The sequence below is a fragment of the Alligator mississippiensis genome, chromosome 7 (assembly GCF_030867095.1).
Source record: "Alligator mississippiensis isolate rAllMis1 chromosome 7, rAllMis1, whole genome shotgun sequence".
Taxonomy (NCBI): Eukaryota; Metazoa; Chordata; order Crocodylia; family Alligatoridae; genus Alligator; species Alligator mississippiensis.
Window position 1 is genome coordinate 2105570 of NC_081830.1, and position 25392 is coordinate 2130961.

Sequence of the window (25392 nt, forward strand, 5' to 3'; positions counted from 1 at the left end):
AGCGGTAGTTGCCAGTGTCTCGGCTGCTGACTTTGCTGAGTAGCAGGGAGGCATTCCCATAGCGGAGCCCCTCCAGGCTGAGGGTGGCACCGGGCCGCGTGGATGTCACCTCCTCATCGAACTCCACCAGCGGCCCCCCATGGTAGAACCACTGCACCACCAGCTGGGACAGGTCCACGGGTGGCGACACCACCTTGAACACACACTTGAGCGCCACATCATCCCCTGCCTTCGCTGTTATGGGCGATGGGTCCGTTTCCACTGCCAGCTTCCCCGCTGCGCCAGGCCCAGGGAAGAAGGGAAGTGTCAGCATGCTACTCAGGGGAGTCAAGTGTCAGCAAAGCCCCCCACTACCCTCCAAGCCCTTCTTCTGCTCTGAGCATAGGGGTTTCCTCTCAGTACTTATGGGGGGTCTCCTCCTCCAATGCCCCTGTTCCTCATGCAGCTTTGGGGAGGGAAAGGTTTCCACGGGCAGATTTAGGATTTTAAAAAGGGGGGTATAGCTGGTGTGGTGCATCATCCCATAAAACACCACACATTTTTCTCCAGGGGAAAAAGGCACTAGAGGCTTTACTCATATGCCAGGGGCCTATGGCTATGTCATTCATTTTAAGAATGAGCCAAAAACAAATATGACTTTGCAGACTCTTTGTGTTTTAACTCATTCCTATAGAGCTGAGAAATTGGAAATTAAAACCTAACTAATTTCTTCAGAAATCTTCATTCCATGAAGCTAATGACCGTCTCTAATGTTTAATGGTCTTGATGTCTACCAATCAGGCTATCCTTTCTTCTGCAATTTGGCTGTCTGTTTGAATGTATCCCTGGCTGCAGGGCTGTGAAAGAGGAGCTGCATTCTCATACATTTCCAGCTATTTGCTTTTTCATGGACAGCCTTTCTTCTACTTTGGAAAACTACTACAGTAGAGTCTCCCTGACTTACATTTGGCTTTTCCCCTCCTCCTTTGCCCCCTCCCTTCTCTTCTCTACCTTTTGCTTGCTTCATTTCCACCTATTCACATTCTCACTGACCTCCTGTCACACTTCTAGCTTCTTTCATTCCTTGAGTCTGAGAACAGCAAAAACTCGCTGTGCCTGAAGCAGGGGATTGCACCTGAAAGCTTGCAAATAACTTTTTTCCAGCTACTCAGTTGGTCTAAGGTCAGGCAGGCAAGGTTCTTTGGGTAGATGTGATACCTTTTATTAGACCAGCACAGCTACAACCAAATTCTCATGCCTTTATATTTATTTTTGCTTTGATCTTAAATGGGATAATACAGCCCTCAGCCCCCCAGGCATGTTAGTAAAGCTTCTAGTTTCTTTTTACATGGGGAAAAATGTACACTGCATTCTCTGGGATGGTGCACCACACCATCTAACCTTTCAAATTCCTAGATCTGCCCATGGAGCAGCTAACACAGACAGCCAAATTGCAGAAGAAAGGCTAGCTTGATTTGTGGGCTGATTATTATTAAGGAGGGAGAGTCATTAACACCGGTGGAAGAAGGAGTATAGAAAGAATTGGCTAGGTTTGAATGAGCCGTGAATTCAAATGCTGCTTTCACTGCTGCCACCACTGTCAAGCAGTTGGTTTTAAACTTTGGGTAGAGGAGGAATCAAGGGAGGAGACAAGTAGTTTCCCCCTGGGGGGTGGGTCTTACCCCAACTGGAGATAGGGGATAAGAGGGGTCCCTATCTACGTCCCTTCGTCGACCTCCCACCTCCTGGGAATGGGCAGGGGTGCCTGCTATGAGAGAGGCATGGGGTGCCTATTAGGAAGACCCATCTAGCGGTCTCCCTGCCCTTCTCAAGAGATCCCCCCTGCTCCCCAGGGCAGGGGCCCTAGCCAGAGCTACTCACAGGAGGCCCCAAGGAGGTAAAGCAGGGTGAGGAGAATCAGAGTCATGGCGATGCGTGTCAGCTTGGCGGGCTGCAAGGCTTCAACTGGCAGCCCCTGTCCCTCTGTAGGTGTCCCCACTCTGCAGGGTGGGCTGAGCCACCAGTATCAAGGGAAAACAGCTGCCAATGGACTGGGGCAGGTGCAGCCTGTGATAAGGAACATGTTAGCAACTGTCTCCCGCACCCTTTGAGATGCACTCCCAAAGCGGGGAGAAAACATAGGCATCCTGTGGCTGGAGTAGGCTGATGCTATGCAGGCCTTGCAAAGCCTGGCACTTTTGGCTGAACTTCTGTCTGGTCTTGGTAAGCAGCTCCAGCTGGTATGGGTGGCCAAATGGGAGCAAGCTTCAAGAAGCTCAGTGCTCAGCAGGTGTCAAAAAAGGCAAACATGTTAGAAGGAAACCAGGCACATTTACTTACTAAGTTACTGCACAATAAATTTAATCTGCAGTAAATGCACATGTAAGTTTGGGCCGGTGTCTACATCTACATGTGCAGTAGTTAAAGCACAGTAATGCTTGGGACTAACGTTAGTTCCAAGTCGGTCCACACACACACACACACACACACACACACACACACACAGTGTTACTGCACAGTAAGGCATCTACACGTGTGTTACTGCGCAGTAACTATTTGGGCATAAATTTGACACCTGCACGATGCTGGAGGCTGCTAGTGAGAGAGGAAGTGGAGGAAAACACCCTGGGCAGACCAAGGTCACTCGCCCTTTCAGCATCCACTCTCTGCTGCCGCCTGACACACCATACAGGGCAAGATGAACCCAGGGGCTGCCCCAGTAAATGGCAGTTCTTCTTTTCTTACATTTAGCAGGCATCTTTAATTTTTTTTTTTTTAATTCATATCTCAGGTCAAGTTAACCAAACTGGTTCCAAATTTCTGGGTGGAATAGAGCTCGATCATTCAAATTTAAGTGGCACTACCCCTGGCACGTATCCTACCTCCCACATTTTTCAGCCTGTTGCTCTAGGAACACCTATTTCATGAGTTACACCATCAAGCAGGATGTATCTTTGGGGGCTAATGGCAAGAGTGTGGCTGAGGGGGTCCTGAGAAGGTGGGGTACTCTGTCAGGGTCACTGTACTTGGGGAGGGGGTCTTTGGGGGTGTCACTGTGGAAGGTGTGGGGAAAGTGGTTTGCAGTCATGGAAAAAGCCATGGGTTCCTAGTGGAGGGCTATAGGGTTCACAGAGGCTCATAAGGAAGGAAAGGGACACAGAGAAGAGTGAGGCAGTGGATAGGCACCCAGGGAAGTTATGGACCCCCCATCACTGGAGGGGTTCAGGAAGAGGTTGGATAAGCATTGATCAGGGATGCTCTAGACATAGCAATGCCTAGAGTCTACCATGGGGATGTCTCAGGCTTCTGGGCTTTGCTGGTTGCCCCCACACCCCTTTCTGCTCCATGTGCCAGGGGGTTTTAAGCCTCCCCCAGAGGCATTGGGTGTTGGGCCCAGCCTAGAAGGGGGATGGGGACTGGGCTGTGCCAGTGCTCCTGCTGGGACCAAAGCTGGTGGGTCCTGGCTAGAGGGTCTTGCCCCTCTACCGATGCCAGATTTGGAGTCAGGAATGAATTTTACCCCCTGGTCAGATGGGTATGGACTGGGGGGTTTTGCCTGTCTCCGTAGTAGGGCACAGCTTCAACCTGGGATCTCTTGAGCATATATTAACAGCCTGTTACAGCAGCAGGACATTGCTTTACCTGTGGCGGGTGCAGGTGTGATGTCTGCGGTGTTGCAGGATTGACGGTCATCTTATGTAGAGTTGAGATTATGGCTTGGACAGGGCGGATCCTGCGTCAGGCAGGGGGTTGGACCAGATGTGATGTCTGGAGCTCTCTGCTTCTCTGTAATGTCTATGAAAAGCTTCCCTTTTTTCAGCATGGAAGTGAGGTTGGTCTCATCTTGGAGGTTTCTCCACATACTGCCTTTCATCAGAGACCTTTCACCAGTCTGTGCCTTTCATCCGAGGCTCTTCCTGACCACCTCGATGATCTGGCAAGCATGTCCTCTTTCTGCTTCCTCTTGACTTGGCATCATTCACCTCCTGCATCATTCACCTTGTCTCTTGTGGATAGTCCACCTCGAGCCAAACGGGTCTGCAATAAGAGGAGAAAACAGGGTTCACTCCTCGAGCTCTGGGGCAGGACATGTCTGGAAAGGGAATAGCAAAGGGAGAACCACTCCACCCAAAACTTGGGGCTGCAACTGGGCAAAAATGTGCTGAATGGGCCTCGTGCTGAATTTTGAAAGCTGCCTGTTAATTTTCCAAATTCTCTTCAAAATGTTTCTGACATAAACACTGAAAGAGAAACTCCTTTAATGAACAGCTTTGTTGGTTGGTAGAAGGGTCCTTGGCAAACAGAAATCCTGAACCAATGGCTCCAGCTATTTTACTGAGAAGAAAAATAGAGGAGGGAGGTGTGTGCGTGTGTGTGTGTGGGGGGAATATATACTTTTAATGAGCCTGTTTGCTGATTAAGAGTGGGGGGGGAGGGGGATATATCCTTTTAATGAGCCAGTTTGCTTTTTGCTTCTGAAAAAGAACTGGACATTTTACACCAAGATATTTCCCAAAGCCAAACCGTCTACTTCTCTTTAAACCCAAACCTTTTGCTCTCACTTGACACCTCCTTCCCCTGGAGGAAAAAGGGAAAGCATCATAGGGAAACACCTGGGCACACCTTAGGGGTGCAGCATGGCCACTTGTGTGTTTGTCGGGGTTTCAACAGCAGCTGGTGCATTTTAATTGTTAGGTGTGAGCTAAACCCAGGCTCCAACTTGCAGCTGGGATGGGATGGGATGTTGAACTTGGAGCAGCTTGGCAGCTTCCTTCATGTATAGCTACTAGACTACACCAGCTGCTGTCCTGGTGGACCTTTATTTCTCTAGCTGAAATAGCCCCAAAGGGGTGTGTGCCCTCAGGATTGCTAGGCTGGCATTGCATCCACTCCCCCAAATTGTCTCTAAGGCTTTTGGGCTTTGCTGAGTGATACATGGGACTGGGAGGGAATCCCTTCCCCTTCTGCTGCTGTATGCACCAGGGGGTTTTAGGGCTCTTGGTTGTAGCCATGTTCATCTAAGGACATAGGCACAAGGTTTTTTGGGTAAATGTGATCTCTTTTACAGTTGGGCTAATAAAAGATATCACATTTATCCAAAGAACCTTGCCTGCCAGGGGTTTTTTAGGCCTCCCTCATTGGCACTGGGCCCAGGACGAGGAGGATGGGGATGGAGCTGCCTGGGGAGATAAGCCAGCACGGGTGTGGTGGCAAACGGATGGTGTGGACGCATTTGAAGCCCTTTGGAGCAGATGCCAGCAGTTGATGCCTATGACTGGTGTGTAAAGGAACTGGGGATAGTCAACATGCTGCAAAACTTCAACCTTTAAACACCCAGGTTTAAAGTTGGAGCAGCTTTGTAACCCTTTTGAGCCCTTTCCACCTCCAGGCAGAGAGCTGTGAAAGGAGCTGGGAGCTGACCCCCTGCCTATCACCCCCTGACATAGGGTCTGTCCCACTGGTGACATAAGAAAAAAAGACCAACTTGCCCCCAACCCCATGCCATAAACTGGGATGAACATGCCAAGTTACCTTGTTTTTAACGTGAAAAAAGATCCAGCTCAGCTAGATTTCTTCTTCTTTTTACAAAATAGTTTTAAAAACCTGTTTCAGAAAACAGATTCCTAAAAGTCAATTAATTGCTTTTAAGCACGAAAACACACGATGATTATTTCTAGATTGCTTCATTATATTGGTGCATTGTGCAATACTGCTGAATGCGACTGACACGTCTTGGGCAGACGAGGTTCTTTGGGTAAATGCGATATCTTGTATTACACCAACTAAATAGTCGGAAAAATTGCTCTTTGCCAGCTTTCAGGCACAAACACCCTGCTTTAGGCATAGGGGGAGTCTGCTGGTGTTTTGTGCTCTCCCGAATGGGATAGAGGCCAAGATGCAAAATGCAGGTCTGTGCAAATGCAAATGTGTGGTAGTGAGGAGCAGAGGCCATGGGAGACTATAGGTGTGAGACAGGTCAGGCGGAGAGGGGAAGGTACCTACCCAGTGTTTCCCATGGTCTCTGAGCCTCACTGCCATCATTGCAAATATGGCAGACCGTTGCACAGATCAGTGGTTTGCATTTGCACAGACCTGCATTTTGAACGTCGCCTTCTGTTGCACCCTGGAGAACACAAAACACCAGCAGACTCTCCCTGCCCCTGAAGAAGGGTGTTTGGTTTTTTTTGCAAGCTTTCAGGCACAAACAATTTTCCAACTGTTTACTTGCTCTAATAAAAGATATCGCATTTACCCAAAAAGCCTTATCTGCCTATGCCCTTAGACCCACACGGCTGCCATGTCTTTGTACTCCAAAGCGACAATCAGCAGTAACCACCTGCGGTGAGACCAACTGTACAGCTTGGGTTAACCCTTAAAACTCACCATCCTAAAGTTGTGTCTTGTAAACACTTCCCCTCTCCCGCGGCTCTCTTGATCACCTATAGTTTTACCACTGCGCCTCCACATCCTTCCCATTTTCTTCCTGACCACAAGGCCCCCATCCTATCCCTGATCCCAACACGCTCACACATTGCTCTCCTTCCTTCAAGACCCCCAAAAGGTCCCTGCTTTGTCTCCTCAGGCCCCATTTCTTGGTCTCCATCCTGGGCATCTCAGGGCAAAGTGTGGAAAGAGAAGGAGGTGGGTATTCAGCCAGAGCTCAGAGTGGGGGATTATGAGAGCTGAGGCTGCGAGGTGTACAAACCCATGGGTTGGGACAGGAGTTGCGGGGTCGGCCTGGAAGGTGGGACCTGTAAGCTTCCCTGTGCTCACGCAAAGAAAAAAGAGCTGTGAACAGAGGTGCAGGACAGAAAAATCATAGATTCATAGAAAATGAGGGTTAGAAGGGACCTCAAAGGTTGTGTAGACCAACCCCCTGCTCAAAGCAGGACAATCCTAAACTAGGGCTTTGTTTAGCAGGGTCTTAAAAAGCACTGTTAGCTCATACTGGCTCACTGTGGGACGTGGCTGCCAGCCATCGACTTCATAAAGACCCAGCTGCTACAGGCCAGATGGTTTCCCTTTACTACTGCCGGGAGCTCTGCGCAGGAAGTTTAAGGGTGGGGTGAAAGCCGAAAGAGGCCAGGCCTGTTCAATTTAGAAAAGTGATGCTGGAGCAGGAAGAGGAGAAGGGCTTACAGAAGAGCCAGTGGGGAAGAGAAAGTCAACAGGGATTTTATTATTTACTCTCTCTCCCCATTCAAGAATGAGGGATCAAGACATAAAAGCAATAGGCAGTAAGTTTAAAATGAACACAAGGAAGTCCTTGTTTCACCCAGCGTGTCATTCAAGTGTGGAAATCATTGCCACCAGGTGTGGTGGAAACCGAGAGCCACCAAGGGATTGGACACGTGCTTGGAGGAAAGGGGCAGCAGTCGCAGTTGAGCATGGGAGTAAGGGACACGGCCTCTGAATCAAACCTTCCTAGACTGGAAATATTGGAGGCTGCAAGTGGGAGAGGGAGAGGGAGAAACTAGTATAAACCTTGCACAATGGGAGCTGCTTTCTCAGTTGGTCTATCTTTTGTTCAGTCTCCGTAATGCCTTTCAGCTGACCCCATGCACTTGTTGTGCACCAGAACCGGTCTGTAGACCACTCATCTACTCTTGATACTTGGAGGAACTTTTGCAAAGTTAGTGTAGCCTCTCTTGGCAATCTCTCCCTGAGCTTACCATGAAATGCCCCACAAATTATCCCGCCTGTTGTATCTATACCCAAAATGACTTGGGGATGCCACTGTTTTCAGTAATATAATTTCCTATTCCTCCTTCTGGAAACTAATTCCCAGTTGAAAAAAAAAAACCCAGCTAAAACAGCCTCTTTTAGGTTGTTGGTTGTCGCTGTGTTGGTTTAAAGACATAGGTAGACAAGGTTCTTTGGGTAAAAAAGTCTATTTTTCTGGTATCACAGTGCTCCTCAAAAGCTTTCATTACCTTCTTTGGGTGCCTTTGTGTGGTTTCTTGGTGTAATTTTAGAAGTTAGATAAGCACCTGTACGGGATGGCTTGCAGAAGGATAATCCTGTGTTCAGCGAGAGAACCTGTACTATATCCCAAAGTCCCGTTCAGATCATCTCTTCTATGCTTCTCTGATCAGCTGCTCGGGGATTGGGCCTTTCCAGTAGAAGTGTTTCCACTTCTTTGCCATTTATCCCCATGAGGCTGTGGAAAAGCCAAGCTGCCTGGCTCTGCATCAGCTCCTACAGCCCATGGAGCCCGGGGTAGGGGTTGCATGGCTAGAGAAGTGATACAAAAGGGTCCTGTTGGCTTTAGGAAGTTTGAAAACCACTGATCTGTGCAACGGCCTGCCATACTTGCAATGATGCTAGTGCAGCAGCAACCGGTCAGCTTCCAGCTTGCTTCCAGAGCCAGCTGCAGTGTAATTCCTGCACAACTGCTCAGCGGTGATATCAGATTGAAAGAATGAAAACAGGTCCTGGCCACGCATGATAAAACAACTCTACAACCAGTGGGGAAATGCAGACTGTCAATAAAAGAAAAAATCCATGGAATAGGGAGCAGTACCCCTTGACACTGAACATATTAGGCAGTCAAGCAGTGCCAGCCATGGATCTGGCTTCAGTGCAACACCTAAATATCCTCCACATGAGACAGGAGGGAGGAAGTGTGACTTGGTCCTTGTCGGGTGTTTTAACAGATGTCTTTGAGGGAGATGGCTACATAGAAGGTAAGCTCAAGCTCAAACTAGACCCACAAGTCCAGTCTATATGACTCCCGAAATGCAGAGCACCACGAGCCATTCAAAGAGGAGCTAAATAAGCCTAAAAAAGAAGGGGCATTATTAACCCACTGGGAATTAGCATTGCCTGCATCAGCAACTTGGCAGGGGTAAGAAAACCATCGGGCAAACCGAGGATCTGTACAGATCCAAAACCTCTTAACAGGGATTTGGGGGAAAAAAAGTCCCTATCCATTGCTCAGTACTGTCTGAACTACCAAGGGCAAAAGTGTTCACGATGTGCAATGTAAAGAATGGATTCTGACATATCAAGCTAGATGAGCCTCCAAGGCATGTGACAACTTTAGCAGTGCACGTAGGCAGATAGCACTGAGTACGAGTGCCCGTGGGGATAAGTCCTGCCCCAGAGGTGTTCTGATGCAAACTGAGTCAGTAATGCAACTAGATGGACTTTGAGTAATTGGGATTGTAGTTGATATCCTTGGTGGGGGAAGGACTTAGCGAGGAAAAGGCTACCCATGACCATAATGCTAAGTGCTGTCAGCTCTTAAACAGGTGGAGGGAGCAGAATACTAAGGTCCCTGCCACATGTTACATATGCAACACAATTAGCTGCTTAATCGGGCAATACATTTACCCCAGCTGCACATGCAAAGTAATTATCATACCATAAAATATCCATCCAGCTATAAAAAGAGCCAACCAGATCCCAAGTTAGTGCTTGAAAGTATGTAACGATTGTCAAGCTGGTTTCTACCCAGCTTTAATTTGAAATGCATGTCAGGGCCCTGAGTTCAAATTAGATAAGTTGAAGCTGAAGAAAACTGAGGTCCCGTACATTGGACACCTTCTGACCTTGGAAGGACTCCCTGAGAAACTGAGAGCCATTAAGAAGATGCCCAGACCACAAAATGTGAAGGGAGTCCAGCGATCCATAGATGTGGATGGGTCTATTAGCCATCTATGGATGGCTAACTATCTTTTTCAGCATGGGAGCAGCATTAATACAGAACCAGTGACCCATAGCATTTACTAGCCAGGTGCAGCCATGTACAGAAAGAGGGTCTTGCTCACATAGGAATGGACCTCCTGGTTGTGCTTTTTGCAATGAAGCCATTTCCCCAGTTCACCCTTGCACAGAAGGTGGATGTGCAGTCTGATCACAAGCCACTGGGAAGCATTATGAAGACGACACTCCTGATGGCACAAATGTGACTGCAATTCATGCTGTTGAGATTTCAGTGCTGTGACGTGAGCATCAAGGCCAGCTAGTGACCGGGCCTACGAGTGGACCAAATGTGGCTCTGTAGAATAAGAGACCGCATCTCTCAACACAGGACAATACCTCCCTATCTCCAAAAGGAATTTCCAAGCCATACAAGAGTGCAGAATTAGATGACTGGCTAGAGATTGGGTGTGTCTACACGTTAATTCATGCACCTTAGATACGGCACATTTAACTTACTACCTTAATAAAGCACTAAGTAAATGTGCAGTACCTAGAGTTACTGTGCAGTTGCATCAGCGCACGGTTATTTAGTGACACTTACTGCTCATTAGCCTAATAACACTGCGCAGTGGGCTATTAGCACAGTTTTTGCCCCGGCATGCTGCTGCGCAGTGTTATTAGGCCAATGTGCAGTAAGCATCTCATGTAGACATGCCCAGTATCATACAAATTGTATGCCAGAGTTGGCCAGATTGCAAGGAACAAGTGCCCCAAGTCATTCCCTAGAGAGAGTATGTGCGAGTTGGGATTAAAGGTGACAGAGCAATAATACTTGCAAGTATAAAATAGGATATCATGGAAAGAATACATTTTACACATGGAAATAGAGTCACATCCGCAACCAGCATGGGAGTGTGTCTACTGGCCGGGCATGAGGACATGCACGAAGCAGTGTGAAGTGTGTAAAGAGCATGGAAACAAGCAGAAAAAGCTGCTGTAGTCCCATGAGATCCCAAACCTATCTTGGGAAAAGGTTGGCACAGACCTATTTGTGTTAAATGATAAAAACTGGGCATGTCTACATGAGACACTTACTGCACATTAGTCTAATAACACTGCACAGTAGTGCAGCGGTCAAAAGCCATGCTAATAGCCTACCGGGCAGTGGTATTAGGCTAATCTGCAGTAAGTGTCACTAAATAACCATGCACCAATGCTACTGTACAGTAACTATATACTGTATTAGGCAGGTACTAAACTACATGCACAGTAACTACAGTGCATTAATGAACATGTAGATGCACCCGCTATATAGTCACAGTGGATTATCACTCCAGTTTTTGGGAGAGGACAGTCGGAGAAGAACAGTAATCCAAAAGTTAAGGCATGGCATATCAACTACCTTATGTACAGGCAATGGTCCACAATACACAGCAGAGGAATTGGGAAGACTGGGCACAAAATGGGAAAATGAGTACAAGGTATCTTTCCCAAGGGTATCCGCAAAGCAACAGGAAAGCAGAATCAGCTGGCAAGAGGGCCAAAAAATGAATGAAAAGTGCATATCCTTATCTGGCTCTGTTGGACCATTGCAATGCTTTCTCTCAGGGACTGGCTAATAGTCTAGCCCACAAGCTCTCAACCACCAGTCGGCCAAAAAGTCACCTGCAGGATGGACTAGAGGGGACTACAAATACCAAGAGGAAGTCCACAACAGATGAGAACCAAGTCCTGCCCGTGGAGCAGCAGGTCAAATGACGAGTGGGAGATGGGTTTCACAAACATCACACTTGGATGACAATGAGACTTAGGAGGCTACATATAGAGCTGGTGGCAAGGTCCCGGTCCTCTTGGTGGGCTATGTGCTGGCATATAGCACCCCCAAACAGACCAGCACACGCCTATCTAGACAAATCTCTTTTTTCTTCCCCTTTTTACTTTTTGAGTCCAACCCTCATTTTTTATGATTAAAGTCCCTGCAAGTCTAGGTCAGCTCGGGACTCTCAAGCCTCCCCCCTCCTCAACACACACACACACACACACACACACACACACACACACACACACACACAGGGCTGAGTTGATAGCTATGGGTGGAGGGCTGGTTGGATCATCTTGCACCCTTTCTCACAAGGATGATTCGCCAGCAGGGCAGTAAGGATGGGTGGAAAATAATTTCCTCTGTGTTGAAGAGAAATGGAGAAGGACCTTGCTTCTCAACATCAAACCTAAACAGTGAGCCCCTTCCATCCTCTCCCCTTTGGCTATATGTGTCACTGCCCGGCAGGCAGGTCTTGATGTTATCCAGAGAGCCTGGATGGACTATTTTCCCCCACTTCCTCCAAGGATATTTGATAGGAAACCCCTTCCCCTCACTTCCCCGGTCCTTTTGCAGCCAGAAGAGTTTCACATCCTCAGGATGGGAATCATTTTCCAGCCCACTCCCTTCCTCCAAGGGAAGCATGGTCCTTCCCAAGCCCCAGGTAACATCTGGAGGGGGACGGAAACACAGCCCTATACCGGGGGAAACCACCCTCCACATGAAGCAGGGTGAGGAACCCCTGACCTGCGAACATTTGTCTTCCAAAACATGCTCTCTCTTTCCTAGACAAGTAGGGGGATGCCAAAAGTCTAATTAGGGCCATCCCTTCATTTAATCCCTGCTGCGCTCAATGGGCATCTCAGCTAGGTTTGGCTCAGCTCCCCAGGACTCCTGTCTCAGGGCCAGGACAGAGAGTTAGGCTGGAAAACAACGACCCTTTATCAGCCTGCTTTTGTAGTCTGCTTAGTCTAAGCCACACCTGGATACAGGCACATCTGCAAAGAGCATGGGCATGTATCTACTGGCCAAGCATGAGGCTATACTTGAAGCAGTGGGAGGTGCTGTGAAGAGCCTGGAGACAAAAAAGGCAGCGAGTTTAAGAACAAGGCAGGCACTTTCTGGGATCAGCCATTTGCTAGGGGATCAAGCAGAGGACATTCGGATTGCATTTATGCACCTAAATCCCTTCAGGCCTCTCCCAGGTGGAATCGGATCTAGCCCTTAGTTCTTGTTGTCCCGGTCTTCACTTGTCATCCCAGGCTGTGGAGGGGTACCCCCCCCGTGACCTCCACTTGGCAAAAGCCCTGGGTCTGGACAGGGTGAGTAGGATCCCTGAGTGCAGTCAAAAGTCTGCAAAAGCCAACAAAGCCTGGTGTGCAGCATGGTTAAGGCCTATCAGTAGCTACAGCCAACAGCGATCAAAGGAGGGATGTGGCCAGCCTCGCATCCAGCCTCCCCAACCAAGGGCAGCTTGGCTTCAAATTCATGGCTTTGGGGTCCCAGCAGGTGACCTTCACTGGTCTGCCACCAAGCTCCCCTCGGTAAAGGCTGATTGGGATTTAAGTCTAACATACACCCCTCTCACCCACGCCCATGGCTCACGAGGCTTCTCAGTCCCTTGGAAACCCAATGGGCAACAGGCATCTTCAAGACATGCAACACCAAGTCCCCTTCCTCTCCATCGTCCTCTGGACACCTCCAACCAGGCCTCCCCCCAGACAATCAGGAGGGTTGCTTAAAAATTGTAAAAGTTTATTTTTTTTTTTAAAGAAAAAAACTGCAATAGGGGGAAAGAGGAGGCATGGGCATTTCCCAACTTGTGAGCATTGACTCTGTTCAGGGAAGGTTAATTCAAGCTGTCATAGGCACATGGAGGGGTTAGGAAACGATCAGGGAAATGGAGACTAAGGGAGTCCCAGCTGGTGTAGGCCAACAAAGTGAAGGCTACGAGCTGGTGCGATTGCTCTCCATAAATACAGCAGGAAGGGAAAGATTTCAAAGCTCAGGGAGGGGGTTAGCTCGAGAACAAGTGATTAAATATTGGCAATAAGTGACTTTTGGCTGAAAGCTAAGCCATGGAAAGCCCTTCTGAAACAGCCTCCCAGGAGCAGGAGGCAGGGTGAGGTGAGATCGTACAGGCTGGAAAGGGAGCTTGATGGGTTGATGAATTAAACTATAAGCCTGGATGCCTGTAACAGCAGCAGGCTGGATGCAATGATCCACAAGGCACCTGCTAGTTGTGTGGTCCTATGGAGGTGTCTACATGTGCATTTAAATGCACCTAAATTTAATGTGCACTAAGCGGGTTTAGGAGGGCATCTACATGTGCAGGTGTTAAAGCACATTAACGCTGTGTGTGGACTGATCTGGGACTAAAGTTAGTCCCAGGTCAGTCCGCACACACAACATTAAAAATGCACTTTAACGCATAGACACATATTAATGCACTTTTATTCATGCCTAAATTTGATACCTGCATTTGAAGGTATCAAATTTAGGCACAAATAGCCTAAATTCTCCATTTTTAATGTGCATTAAGGATGCACACACGTAGACGTGCACCCCATTACTGCATTAACTCTGGTCAATGCGCGTTGAAGTGTCAGGCATCCAGGTTGTAGCTGTATTGGTCCACAGGCAAAAGGAATCAAAACTTGTGGAAGAGGTGATATCTTGTATTTTATTTAATTAAATATGACTTTTCTACTTAGGAGAATTTTTACAATCTCTGCTGAATTGCACTCTAATGAAGGGTGAGTTTGCCCGAAAGCTTGCAGATAAATACAATAATTTGCTTGCAAATATCTAGTTCGCCTAATAAAAGATATCCCCTCTTCCACGAGTTTTGATTCATTAAAGCATCGTGTGTAGACGGGCCCTTGTTGCTGCAGGAGGCTGTCAAAGCAGACATCCCTACACTAATGCTGGCAGATGCTAGGGAGGGTATGGGCAGTGATGGATCGCTCTAGACATGCCCCATTCAAACCTCCTCCCTGTAAAGGATCTGCCACCGCAAACCAGTGAATACTGGGAGAGATGGACCATGTGGCACTCATGCTTATGACAGTGGTGTAATTGCAGGCTTCCAGCCCCATTATGGGAAAAAAAGGAAGGATAAGGAGAGACCCCTGTGAAACCAGGACTATTATGGCCAAAAGGGGCAGGCCCTGGAGCTATATAAACCCAGCTTCAGGGAAGGCAAAAGCACTCTGGTCCTCAGTGACGGCCAGAGGAGCTCCCTTAAGAGAGCTGTGAGCAAGCCCAGGGGGTCTGGAGCTGGGGCAGGCAGCAGGGTTGAAGGGAAGGCTTGGAAAAAAGGCACCGCAAAGGGATTGGAGTTGATTTTAACTCAGCTTTTTTGCAAGGCAGACCACTGGCTGGTAGGAGTCTTGCCACGAGGCACAGGTTAGGAGGCTGCGGAAGACACTTTGGGCAAGTGTCAAGTATTTATTATTTTGCAGGGACCCCATTTGGGCCAATGCTCTGTGCAACTGCTTCAGAGGCAGCACAGCCTGGGGAATCGCTTAGGGAGGTCCCAGGGGTGCTAAATGGGCAAATGGGCAAAGGCTGAACACCCAGGGCTGGCCAAATGCACCACAGGTGTCGGGGTCTGCAGGGGATGTGAAGGAGAGGAGCGAGCTGGGCAAGGGTGAGGGGACACACAAGGGAAAAAGGAGGAAAGCCAGTGCTGAGGAAGCACCCCAGGTTTCTGCCCGGCGATGCAAGCAGGGGCAGGATGCAGGAGGAGGAGGTGAGTGTGGGGGAAGGATCAATCCTCGGGAGATCCCAGGTGGTGGGAGGCAGAGCTGGGTGATCAGGACGCTGCGCAGAGCTACGACACGGGCTCACAGGCGAGACGACGAGGGAGCCGCAGTCGGGGTGCGGAGAACTGTATTGTGCACAGGAAACGTAGAAAACACCCGTGATTTCAAAAAAAAATTAAATAAACGTCTTTCCGGCACATACCGTGTTGTTCTGGTGGCTTCTGTCCCTGCCGCAACGATTTACAACAGCCTCTGAGAGGGTGAGAAACAAAACCGAGTCCCCTGAGCCACCTCCAGAGCCTCTTGGGAATAACGTCCGTCATCCATTTGACGAATCCATGCCACGCTCTTCCCCTCGGACACTGCCTTCAGCTGGGGCATCTATTCAGCTAGAGTTACACTAGTCAAAGACAGTGACAAGAAAGGCAGCGAAGAACTGGGAGTCAACGCCGGGCACGGGCAGAGAATCGGGTGCCCCTGTGTGCATTGTCCAGCAGTACAAGCAGGAGGAAAATATGTGACGGCAGGAAAAGGAAGACCCTGCTGCGATGCACGATTCCACTCTGCAATGAGCTGCGATGGGCAAATCCTGGAGGCAAGAGCTGAGAGAGATCTCGCGGCTTGCTGCAGGAGATCCCAACATGCTCTGAGTCGGCTAGAGGCTGCTGGCATGCTGGCACCCCTTCCAGGCAGTGTCACTTGTGCCCCTGACACCTCCACTCGTACCCCGGCAGCAGCACTCAGGGGCCCACTGCCTGAGGTTGCCCCCAAAAGGATTTGGTCCTTGCCCAGCTCATGCTCCTCGTTGTCCTGAACTGCCCCTGCATCTCAGCCGTCCTAGGGGAGGGAGTAGGGAAGGGGCTGGGAAATCCCTCGCGCCTGCCGAGGGATCCCCTGTTATGAGAGTACCGATGATGCAGAACGGGATGCTGGGAGCAGAAAGGGCTTGGGGGGAGCAGATCCGCAGGAGCAAAACCAGCTGAACTGCACCCCGAGGGTCTGACAGGGTAGAAGCTGGCAAACACCCCCTGGCAGGAGCTTCAAGGGTGATGGGCAGGTAAAGAAAGTGGCAGGCAGGGGCTTCAAGGTGGACAGCAAGGAAGGCTTCCCCCGGCATCAATCCCATTAGTGCTGCACACCGAGAGCCTCGCAGCCCGGGACCTGGGAGCGAGACAGACCCGTTCCTCTGGTCCCACCGCAGATGATGGAGCCAGGAGGGGCCTGACTCTCGCTAAGCATCCATCCAGCGGGGAGGAAGAGTGACATGGGCTCACTAGGGATGCTCTAGGTGTTGGATGAGGTAGGGATGGGCCTCAGCGTCAACGTGCGGACGAGGGGGGGGGGTCTAAGCATCAGTGCGGACCCCTCCCTAAGAGCCTCCCTGCTCACCACAGCTCTGCCTCGCTGGGGCCTGATCCTGGGCTGGATCCTGACCTCGCTCCCCTTGTCGGAGGGGCGATGGGAGCAGTCACGCTTACACTAGCTTCCCACAGCATGCCAGAGGAAGGGGGAGCTCCCTTTCTTCCTGCGGTGGCTGGCGAGGGACGACGTGGGGGTCGAGCTCTTCCTGGCTGGAGCAGCCCCCAAAGCCTTCCCACGCTGGCAGCAGCGTCACACGTCCTCCTGGGCATGGACACGCTGATGCCGGGTCAGGTAGGAGGGGCAGATGAAGCCCTTTCCGCACTGGGCGCACCGGTAGGGCATGTCCCCCGAGTGGATGCGCCGGTGCTGAGCCAGGTGGTAGGGGTGGTTGAAGCTTTTCCCACACTCGGGGCACTGGTGGGGCTTCTCCCCAGTGTGCACCCTCTTGTGCAAGGCTAGGTGAGATGGGAACTCAAAGACCTTCCCACACTCCGGGCAGGGGTGGGCTTTCTCCTGGCGCTTGGCGGCCAGCTCCTGTTCCCGCGTGGGCCGCTTTGGAGGCCGCCTCACTCTCTGGTGAAGCTTCGTCTTGCCTCTCTTCGCGTCCCGCAGCTCCTCCCTGCACCCCTGGCTCCTCTTGGGCTCTGCCCTGGTTTCGCTCTCCCTCCCGCCTGCCGTCACGTTCTTCCTCTGCTTCTGCGGTCCATGCAGCCTCTTTTGCAGCCGGCCCGGCTCAGGTCTCAGAGGACCCTTCTCCCCCAGTCTCCCTGGAAATGTCCGCAGCAGCTCCAGGTTGGCCGGCACTTCCTCAGGAGGCTGCTCCGCAGCTCGAATCAGCGTCCACGCACCTGCTGGGTAGGGAAGACAAGCTGAAAATAAGTCCCTGTACTACCGGCAGAGGCCAACATGGCTATTCCCTCTGGGCTGGGATGATCCCCAGAGCAGGGCTGGGCTTTAGCTCTTGTGTTTTCTTAAAAGGAATAAAAAGAGGCCTAAACTCCAGGACCTTGGGTCAGTGCACATGGCATGCACCGTGGGGGCTAGGCATGGGGTGCTAGATAAGAATTGCCACTGACCAGGGGAGACTGTGGGTCCATCTTGCCCAGCTCCTGTGTCACAGCGTGGCATGAAAGTAGATGCCAAAAGGGAGGGAGAATTGGGCCTGAGCAGGGTTTTCTCCACCGATCCTCTCTGACTTGCAGCCTTCAAGTCTAGGAAGTTGTGATTCACAGGCTATATCCCTAAGCCCCATGCTCAATAGCTACTGATGCCCCTTTCCTCCAAGGACACGTCCAGTCCCTTGGTGAATCTGGCCAAACTCTCAGCTTCCACCACGTGTGGTGGCAACGAGCCCCACATTTCAATTCCACGCTGGGTGAAAAAGAACTTAGATGTGTTACTTTTAAACTTACTACCTGCTAATTGCATGCTGGTTTTTGTCTACTGACAGTCCATAATGAATCCTTATTGACTTTCATTTCCCCATTTAGTATTTGGTAAACCCTTCTCAGGACACAAGGGCCCAGATCCAGCACACAGACAGACCCAGCTATGCTCACCCAGCTCACAGAGCCAGATGAGTTTGACACCCCTGCTCTAAGGGCTGAAACTAGTGGCTTGAAAGAAAGAGGATCGCTAAGGACTGGTCTACACCGAAGGCTGGCGGAGTGGGTCCACATGCCAGGATAGGGTCTGCCACTTCCAATGGGAATTGGTCCCTGGGGGCCTGGCACTGGTTCTTTCCATTGGGATCGATCCCTGGGGGCCTGGTTTTTTCCCCTCCCAGCCCCTACACCAGGATAAGGCTGTGAAGCCCAGCGCCACCTCCTCCCAGGATCAGGTGCCTGATCCAGCATTCATCGTCTAAGTCTCCCCATGTCCAGAAATTTGGCAATAGGGGACTGCTGCCATCACTCCCAGCATCAAATTTCAAGAGCCATGGGGAGGCTACGGGCCAAATGACACAAAGCCACAGGCTGGACCTGCCGGTCTATGCCATAGCACTTCTGGGTCATAGGACTCCGTGGTGTGAGCAGGGGTCCTAGGGGTAGCGACACTTAGGACCAGAAAGAGGGAAACTCCCATGCAAACCATGAGGTGTTGATAACCTCCGGACCTTGGAAGTGGTTGAATCCCACCCATCCCAGGGAGTCATTTAGTACCCCCTGGATACTGATGTCATGCTTACTTTGCAACCGCAGGGCCAAAAGGTTGAACACCACTGAGTGAATGAAGTCAGCACCTTGTGGCAGGAGCTCAGGGTACGTTGGCAGGGCTCCACTTCCCCCATCGCTCTTGATACTGAGCGTGTCTATGTGAGCGGAGAGATGGTGGGGGAGCGAGTGCCAGGACTCACCTGCGGACGGGCCCTCGGACCCTGAGCTTTCTCCACGGTCCTCATCTTCACAGACCCAGAGCTCTGCCTCCCCTCGCTGGATGCGGCAAATTAAGTCTGGGGTGAGACCTCGATACTCTGTGGATGCAGACAACAGGATGGTTAAGACAGGTTCCTCTCCTTCCAGTGCCCAACTTGGGTTTGCAGGGGGTAATTCCCCGCACAGAAATGGCAATGGGTTTATTCTCAGGGAGGCTTTGCCAGGAGTACTGTTGGAAGTCAAGAGTCAATGACAGATGGATCATGGATGACTATGACATTTTATGGGAAAGAAAGGACGCCTATCGAAGAAGAAGAAGTTCCTATCAAAAGAAAGAAAGTTCCTATCAAAAGGGCACAGGAAAGGACGATTGGGCAAGAACTGTAAATATGCAGCTACAGCAACCTTTTCCTCCAAAAGGAGGGACCGTTGCAGGAGCAGATGTGAACGTAAATGCTGGTCGGTAAATACGGCGGTGCGTATGAGAGTCTATGGGAGTTACGAATACACACAAAAGAAGGGAGGGAGGAAGAGACATGTTTTTACAGCACACAAAAGCCCATAACTTGGTATCGAGCCGTACGGTTCCCCGGAAAAAGAAAAATTTTAGAATCACATCCAGAAGAGATGGCCATTTAATACAAGCACGTGGCACAATGACTCGATACAAAAATATAACCAAAGTGAAAGACTGAAACCAAGGCAGCCTAACACAGTGTCACACTTGCTGACAATATTATATTATATTATATTATATTATATTATATTATATTATATTATATTATATTATTATTTTTATATAATTATAATGATGATGTAATTTTATTTATTTATTTATTTATTTTACATAAAAAGGGAAGGAAGTATCTAACAGAAAGCCAGAGAAAGTCAACCAAGAGTCTGCTTATAATAAGAAAAAGCTTGACATGGATACATGTTTGGATAAACCTAGGCTTGGCAGGATTCGATATTTATCTGTAAACGGTGATAACCATCGATTTTCACACTCACAGACCGACAAAAAAATATTTTCATTGTTAATACTCAACATTTATAGGAAGGGGATGTAAGAAAAATGAAGGCTGATGGAGTATGTGACAACAGGCGGAGCAGGGCTACGGGACCAGGTAACTCGCCACCTGGATAAGAGAGAGGAGGTCGACATTGTATACCTAGACCTCCAAAAGGCCTTTGATCTGGTATCCCATGATGTTCTCACAGGGAAAAATTGGAGGATTGTGGGTTTAACTGCTGTACTTACACTCTGAAACCAACTCTCCTAAGGAAAACCAGGTGAGAAACCTGGTGGGGAGGGGGCTGCAGGTGGTATGGAGGCTCAGCGAGGTATTGAAGAAAAGGGAGAAGACTTCACTAAGTGGCATTAAAGAGATTTGGAACGGGTCATTTAATGGCAAGAGCTGTATAACGGGCAGTAGCCAGAGAAGCAGCAGAGAGGACAGCGTTAAACTGGTTTCAGTGCACGATGCATAAATAAATTAAATGACTTGGGTAATGATGTGCCAGCGAGATACCCAATGCTATTAGTGACAGGCAAGGAGGACCAACATGTGATCAGAAACAACTTTTGCATGCCTGAGACGTATTTTGGGACTTCATTGAAAGGAGAATTTCTCAGGGAACATTTGCATCCATTGCCACTGTAAATGGGGCTGAAATGATACCTAGCAGTGCAGAGGAAACCAAGAGATGGGTAAGTACACGGCAAAAACTAAAGGTAAATAGCAGGGTCAGATCCCCAACCTCTGGAAGGTCCTGACGAAGGAGGAGATGGAGGGGAAGAGTGGTTACTGGGCTTAAGGTAAAACCAAAACCCTACACAAGATACTAGATGGATGGTTATGGTGCATCAATAAACCCTCTTGATCACGCAGCCTGGCAGGCACTCCAAGGTTATGAGGCCAGGAGGACAGTCACATTGACTGATGTCACTGGAAAAAGACAACCTCAATGATCTGTACTGTGGGTCATAAGTAGGGTGACCATATGTCCCGGTTTAACTGGGACAGCTCTGGATTTCAGAGGCCAGTCCCACCCGCGTGCCTGTTGTGAATTATAATGGGAGTCCTGGAAACGCAGGGGCACAGAGTGCCTTGTAGGTGGGCATGCAGGCCCATTGGGCTGCCCTAAGCGCCACCCCGTTCCTGCCAACTTGTGAGAGTGCGACGGGCGGCAGTTTCCCAGGTGTCCCAAATGTCCCAGATTTCCTTACGATCAGCCTTGATGCTTGCAAAGGGTACCCAGTGTACCCCGACATTTTTAGAAGAACAAGGAAAGAAAAGAGCAAGTCTGAGAGCCCAGGTCTCAAAGTAAAGATGGTGAAACCAAAATCTGTGGTCTGCAGAGACAAAGATGGAAAGAAATATGGACACTTGGAGTGCCTCCTTGTTAGAAGCACTTGGCTTCTATCATGCCCTGTGCTCCCCGGTGCTGGCTGGGTGTCAGAGAGTACCCGGAGGGGCTCGTATAGGAGTACCCCTTGGAGGCAGCAAAGGCATCACTCCCAGAGGCAGGGAGTCCTGGCTGCACCGACAGTGAGACCAGGTCTTCCAGTCCCCATGCTCCTGGTTGTCTGTATTCAGGAGAGATGAGCCCCAGTGACTTTCTCTGCTCAGAGCTATAAGTACAGCAGCATGTCAGAGCCTGTGTGGACACTGCTCCCACGAGACACACAGGTGACAACGGTGCTGATTCAAAGTTCACAATTTAAGGGAAGGGGAAAGTTAAGAGCAATAGGCTCAGCTTTGTGATCAGGGCTTCTAGGCATGTCATGAATGAACCCCAAAACCAAGTTGCTTTTGGGGTCCACCATAGCCCAAGCAGACAGGTAAGGGAAGGTGTGATGGGGTCTGATGAGGCATAGGAACCAGACACAGAATTATGACACATTTACTGTAAAAATGTGATGGCGTATTCCTTGTTTTGCCATGCCTTTCTTTGATGCAATTAACTGGTAAATCATGTCTCAAGAGTACCCTGCAGCATGCAGGGATATTCTCCCAAATCAGATGGACTCCTATGGTGTTTAGTCTCCATGGGCGCATCTACACAAGATGCTAACTGTGCAGTAGCCTAATAACACTGCGCAGGAGTGTGCCAGGCAAAAACCATGCTAATACGCTATGGCAAAACACCACTCAAAACCCGTGTACTGGCACTAGTGCACAGTAATGCAGTGGGGTCTTGTTGTATGTCACTGAGGAAGCAGCTGTGGGATAATCTTGGTCATTTGGATGTTTCCTGGAGGGTCCGAGACCCCAGCTGCCAGGGCTGGTCAGATCAGCAAGACTGCTTTTTTCAGAGCAGAGATGAGAGGACAAGCCAATGTGTTGGAGCATTAATCCCCATCAAGCAGGAACTAGTTTTCAGCTGAGACAGTGCCTCTTGGTGCTGGGAAGTGCAGAACCGCTGCTCCTTACCTGCTCCCGGGGACGGGTCTCGCTTGGTGAACCAGCTGGTGGAGCTTTCATCGGCCGATGAGTCCCAGGTCTCCTCTGTGTCGGGGGAATCTGAGTCAGGGCAAAGGCTGGGGATTAGGTGAACAGAAACCAGCCAAAAGCCACAGAGAAAATCCATTCTCCCCCAAGACTTGCAGCAACCCATCTCTACCAAGACGGCTTCCAGGAGCCACGAGAGGTTCAAGCTCCTCACTCCAGAGGCTCAACGACCAGGCAGACACCAAGATCAACGCCGCTCAGTCACGTTATGGGGGCCTGTCCTGCATCTGGCACATTACCTGGCTCCTGGTGGGGTGCAGGCTCCTCTTTGGGGACATGAGGCAGCTCCTCCTGGGGCTCTGGGGATTCGCCCTGTCCTGCCTCCTCCTGGGACACGTGAGCAGGGTGAGGCTGTGGCTGCACCACCCAGGAGTCGAGAGGTTCTTGCAATGCCCCCGTGGGTGTCATGATGTCCGAGGCCACCTCCTCAACCTTCACACGAACTGTGACCTGGGGACAAGGAATATATGTCACAGGGGAGGCAGGACCCGGGAAAGACGAGGTGGGAGTGAATATCCCCAGATGCCTGGAGAGCGGGGTGGCAAGACCCCAGATCTGCCACTGACTGGCTCAGACCCTAAGTTGGTCTTGCCCAGCCTCGTATGTCCCACTGGGGCACAGAGCAGATGCTAACAGGGAGAGAGAACTGGGTCTGACCAGGGGTTTCCCCCCTTGTTTCTCTCTAACTTGCAGCCTTCAGCATTTAGGGGCTAGGAAGGTCTGATTTGGAGGCTGTGGCTCTCACACCCATGCTCAATAGCTTCTCCACGAATGCATCCCTCGTTGCACCTGGCTACTCTCAGCTCCCAACAGATGTGATGGCAACGAGCTCCACCCTTTCATAACAGCATCGCAGAATCAGTTCTCCGATGCGGTCATTAAAGCGTGCAACTATGGAGGTCACGTCGAGTCCAACCCCTGCCTGAAGCAGCATCACCCCTGTCCAAACTATCCCAGACGTGCCCATCATATAAGACATGACACGGTACAGACATCGCACCCAAACCTCCCACAGGGAAAGCGGGAGGACCATGGCAGCCAAGGTCCTGCTGCTGCAAAGGTTAATAAGTGCTCCAGAGATCCCAGTTGCTGCAGAGGAAGGCAAACCCCCATGCAGTCCACACCAACTGGACTGGGGGGGGGGGGAAATCCCTTCCTGACCCCAAATTTAGCAGTCTGACCCGGAGCGGAGGTGCAAGACCCTCTAGCCAGGACCCTTTGGCTTTGGTCCCAGCAGCCCAAAATCCCCTGCCAGAACAGACGGCGAAGGTTAAACGCTCTCACGTGGAAGGTCTCGTCCTCCGGCTGCTGCAACTGAAACCCCTCGGCCAGGGTCACGGCCTCGGCGCAGGTCTCCACGCCGCGCCCCCACTCCTGGCTCTGCATCTCCTGGGGCAGGATGGCCAGGAACTGCTCCAGCACCACCAGCTCCAGCATCTGCTCCTTGCTGCGGTGCTGGGGCTCCAGCCAGCGCTGGCACAGCTCCCGCAGACGGCTGCACACCTCCCGCGGCCCCTCGCCCTCCTGGTAGCGGAAGCCGCGGAAGCGCCGGCGCCACATCTCCGGGCTGGGGGTGGCCGAGGGCAGCTTGGCGTCGGAGGCCTGCATCACCTCCTGCCACTGGATCTCCCAGCGCTGGACCGGCTCCTCCGGCGGCTCCTGCTTCACCTGCTGCGGCGCTGCTCGCCTCGGGGATGACCCGCCGGTCCCGGCTTGCACGACGGGAGGCACTTTCCCTGCTGGGTCCTGCTCCTCCATCGGCACCGGGAAGGGGAAGCCCGTGGCTGGCGCTGGCTCCAGCTCTGCAGCCATCTCCTCTGGGCTTGCACTCGCTGGGTGTCAGGGCTCCTGGCTGCCTGCAAGAAGGGTGTTATCGTGTGAGGGGGCCCCTGGCTTGGCCTGCAGCAAGGGGCCACGGGGGTCCTGCCCCAACACGGGGTCTGGGCCAGGCCCTGAGCACCCCCAGCCCCACGTGCTGCTGGGGTCCCTCACTCCCAACCCACAGCCCCCCATGGCTGGCTGTTCAGCCCGACCTGCACGGCTGGTCCCCGCAGGCGGCAGGAGGAGCGAGGCTGCGCGGCCCTTCCCGTCCCTCCTCTTCCTGCTCCCGCCCCCACTAGCCCTCCCTCCTATGGCTGGATCCTTTAGAGCTGGGAGCTTAAAAAAAATCCCTGAATTAAAAAATAAAAATCAAATAATCACATTATTTCTAAAAAGTCCCTTTCCCTGCAGCCCTCCGGCAGCTGTGCCCCCACCTGCACATACCTGCCCGAAGGCTGCCCTGGCAGTGCCCGGGTTGGGGTGCTCGCTGCATGTGCTCCCCGGCACTGGCTGCAGGGAAAGCAAAGTCTGTCCTACCCCATCCTCTTATGGGTTAAGATCAAGTGGAGTCGCTGCACTGGTCTGGTACCCAAGAGATAGATGTGAATGGCACTGTGTAGCAGAGGGTGCACCCCTGTGCAATGAACTACGGGGAGGGGGGGCTCCCCTGTAATTCAAACCCTGCATTTGGGAGTATCTGAAGCCCCAGGCTGGAAAGTCTAGCGGGGGAGGATACTTGCTGGCTGCAATGCCACATACGGTTGCGGTTTATCAAGAGGATTTAGAAGGGATTTGGCTAATTTGACCTGAAATACAAAAAAAGGTCCAAAAAAACCCAACTCTATACTACGCCAGCTGGTCTGCTCTTTTGTTGCTGTTCCTCTTCCTGCCCTGGAGCCACCTCTCCCTGCCCTTCTCCCCTGCTAGCTTCACTCCCCACCTGGCCAGGCGATGCTTTTGGCCCGGGAGATGCAGTCCGGTCTGTTTGGTGCGCAGTTGCTGACAGGCCCAGGTGCTGCTGGCTGAGCCCAGGAAGGAGCTAGGAGCCTCCTTCTGTTCTTTCTAGACCTAGACCCAGCGTAGGGACAGCGGGGAGGAAGCGAGGG

At 51.0% G+C, this 25392-nt stretch overlaps 1 protein-coding gene across 5 annotated transcripts; it reads right to left on the minus strand.

Annotated features, from left to right (window-relative positions):
- Positions 1-1909: 1909 nt before the first annotated feature.
- Positions 1910-25349, minus strand: LOC106737625 (zinc finger and SCAN domain-containing protein 29). Of its 5 annotated transcripts, XR_002093133.2 has the most exons (8): positions 25227-25348; positions 23750-24321; positions 22705-22915; positions 22388-22477; positions 18932-19048; positions 15416-17426; positions 3622-4017; positions 1910-2046 (listed from the first exon to the last, which is right to left on the minus strand). XR_002093133.2 is itself a non-coding variant. In XM_019496331.2 (6 exons), exons 2-6 carry the CDS (start codon positions 24275-24277, stop codon positions 16825-16827), a joined length of 1548 nt encoding a protein of 515 aa, XP_019351876.1. In that variant the 5' UTR covers positions 24278-24317; positions 25227-25349; the 3' UTR covers positions 13185-16824. The 5 variants fall into 5 exon arrangements, 4 of the variants coding, with proteins under 4 accessions (XP_019351876.1, XP_019351877.1, XP_059587446.1 ...); XM_019496331.2 differs by lacking the exons at positions 1910-2046; positions 3622-4017 and having other exon boundaries at positions 13185-17426; positions 23750-24317; positions 25227-25349; XM_019496332.2 differs by lacking the exons at positions 1910-2046; positions 3622-4017 and having other exon boundaries at positions 13185-17423; positions 25227-25349.
- Between the last annotated feature and the right edge of the window lie 43 nt (positions 25350-25392).

What these genes read in the sequence shown, in the direction of transcription:
- LOC106737625 (XM_019496331.2), bottom strand. Translation starts at nt 24,277, where the DNA reads ATGGCTGCAGAGCTGGAGCCAGCGCCAGCCACGGGCTTCCCCTTCCCG. An exon ending in TGCACCCCACCAGGAGCCAG is followed by an intron (nt 22,478 to 22,704) that starts GTAATGTGCCAG and finishes GCCCTGACTCAG; the next exon opens with ATTCCCCCGACACAGAGGAG. An exon ending in AGACCCGTCCCCGGGAGCAG is followed by an intron (nt 19,049 to 22,387) that starts GTAAGGAGCAGC and finishes CTGCATCCACAG; the next exon opens with AGTATCGAGGTCTCACCCCA.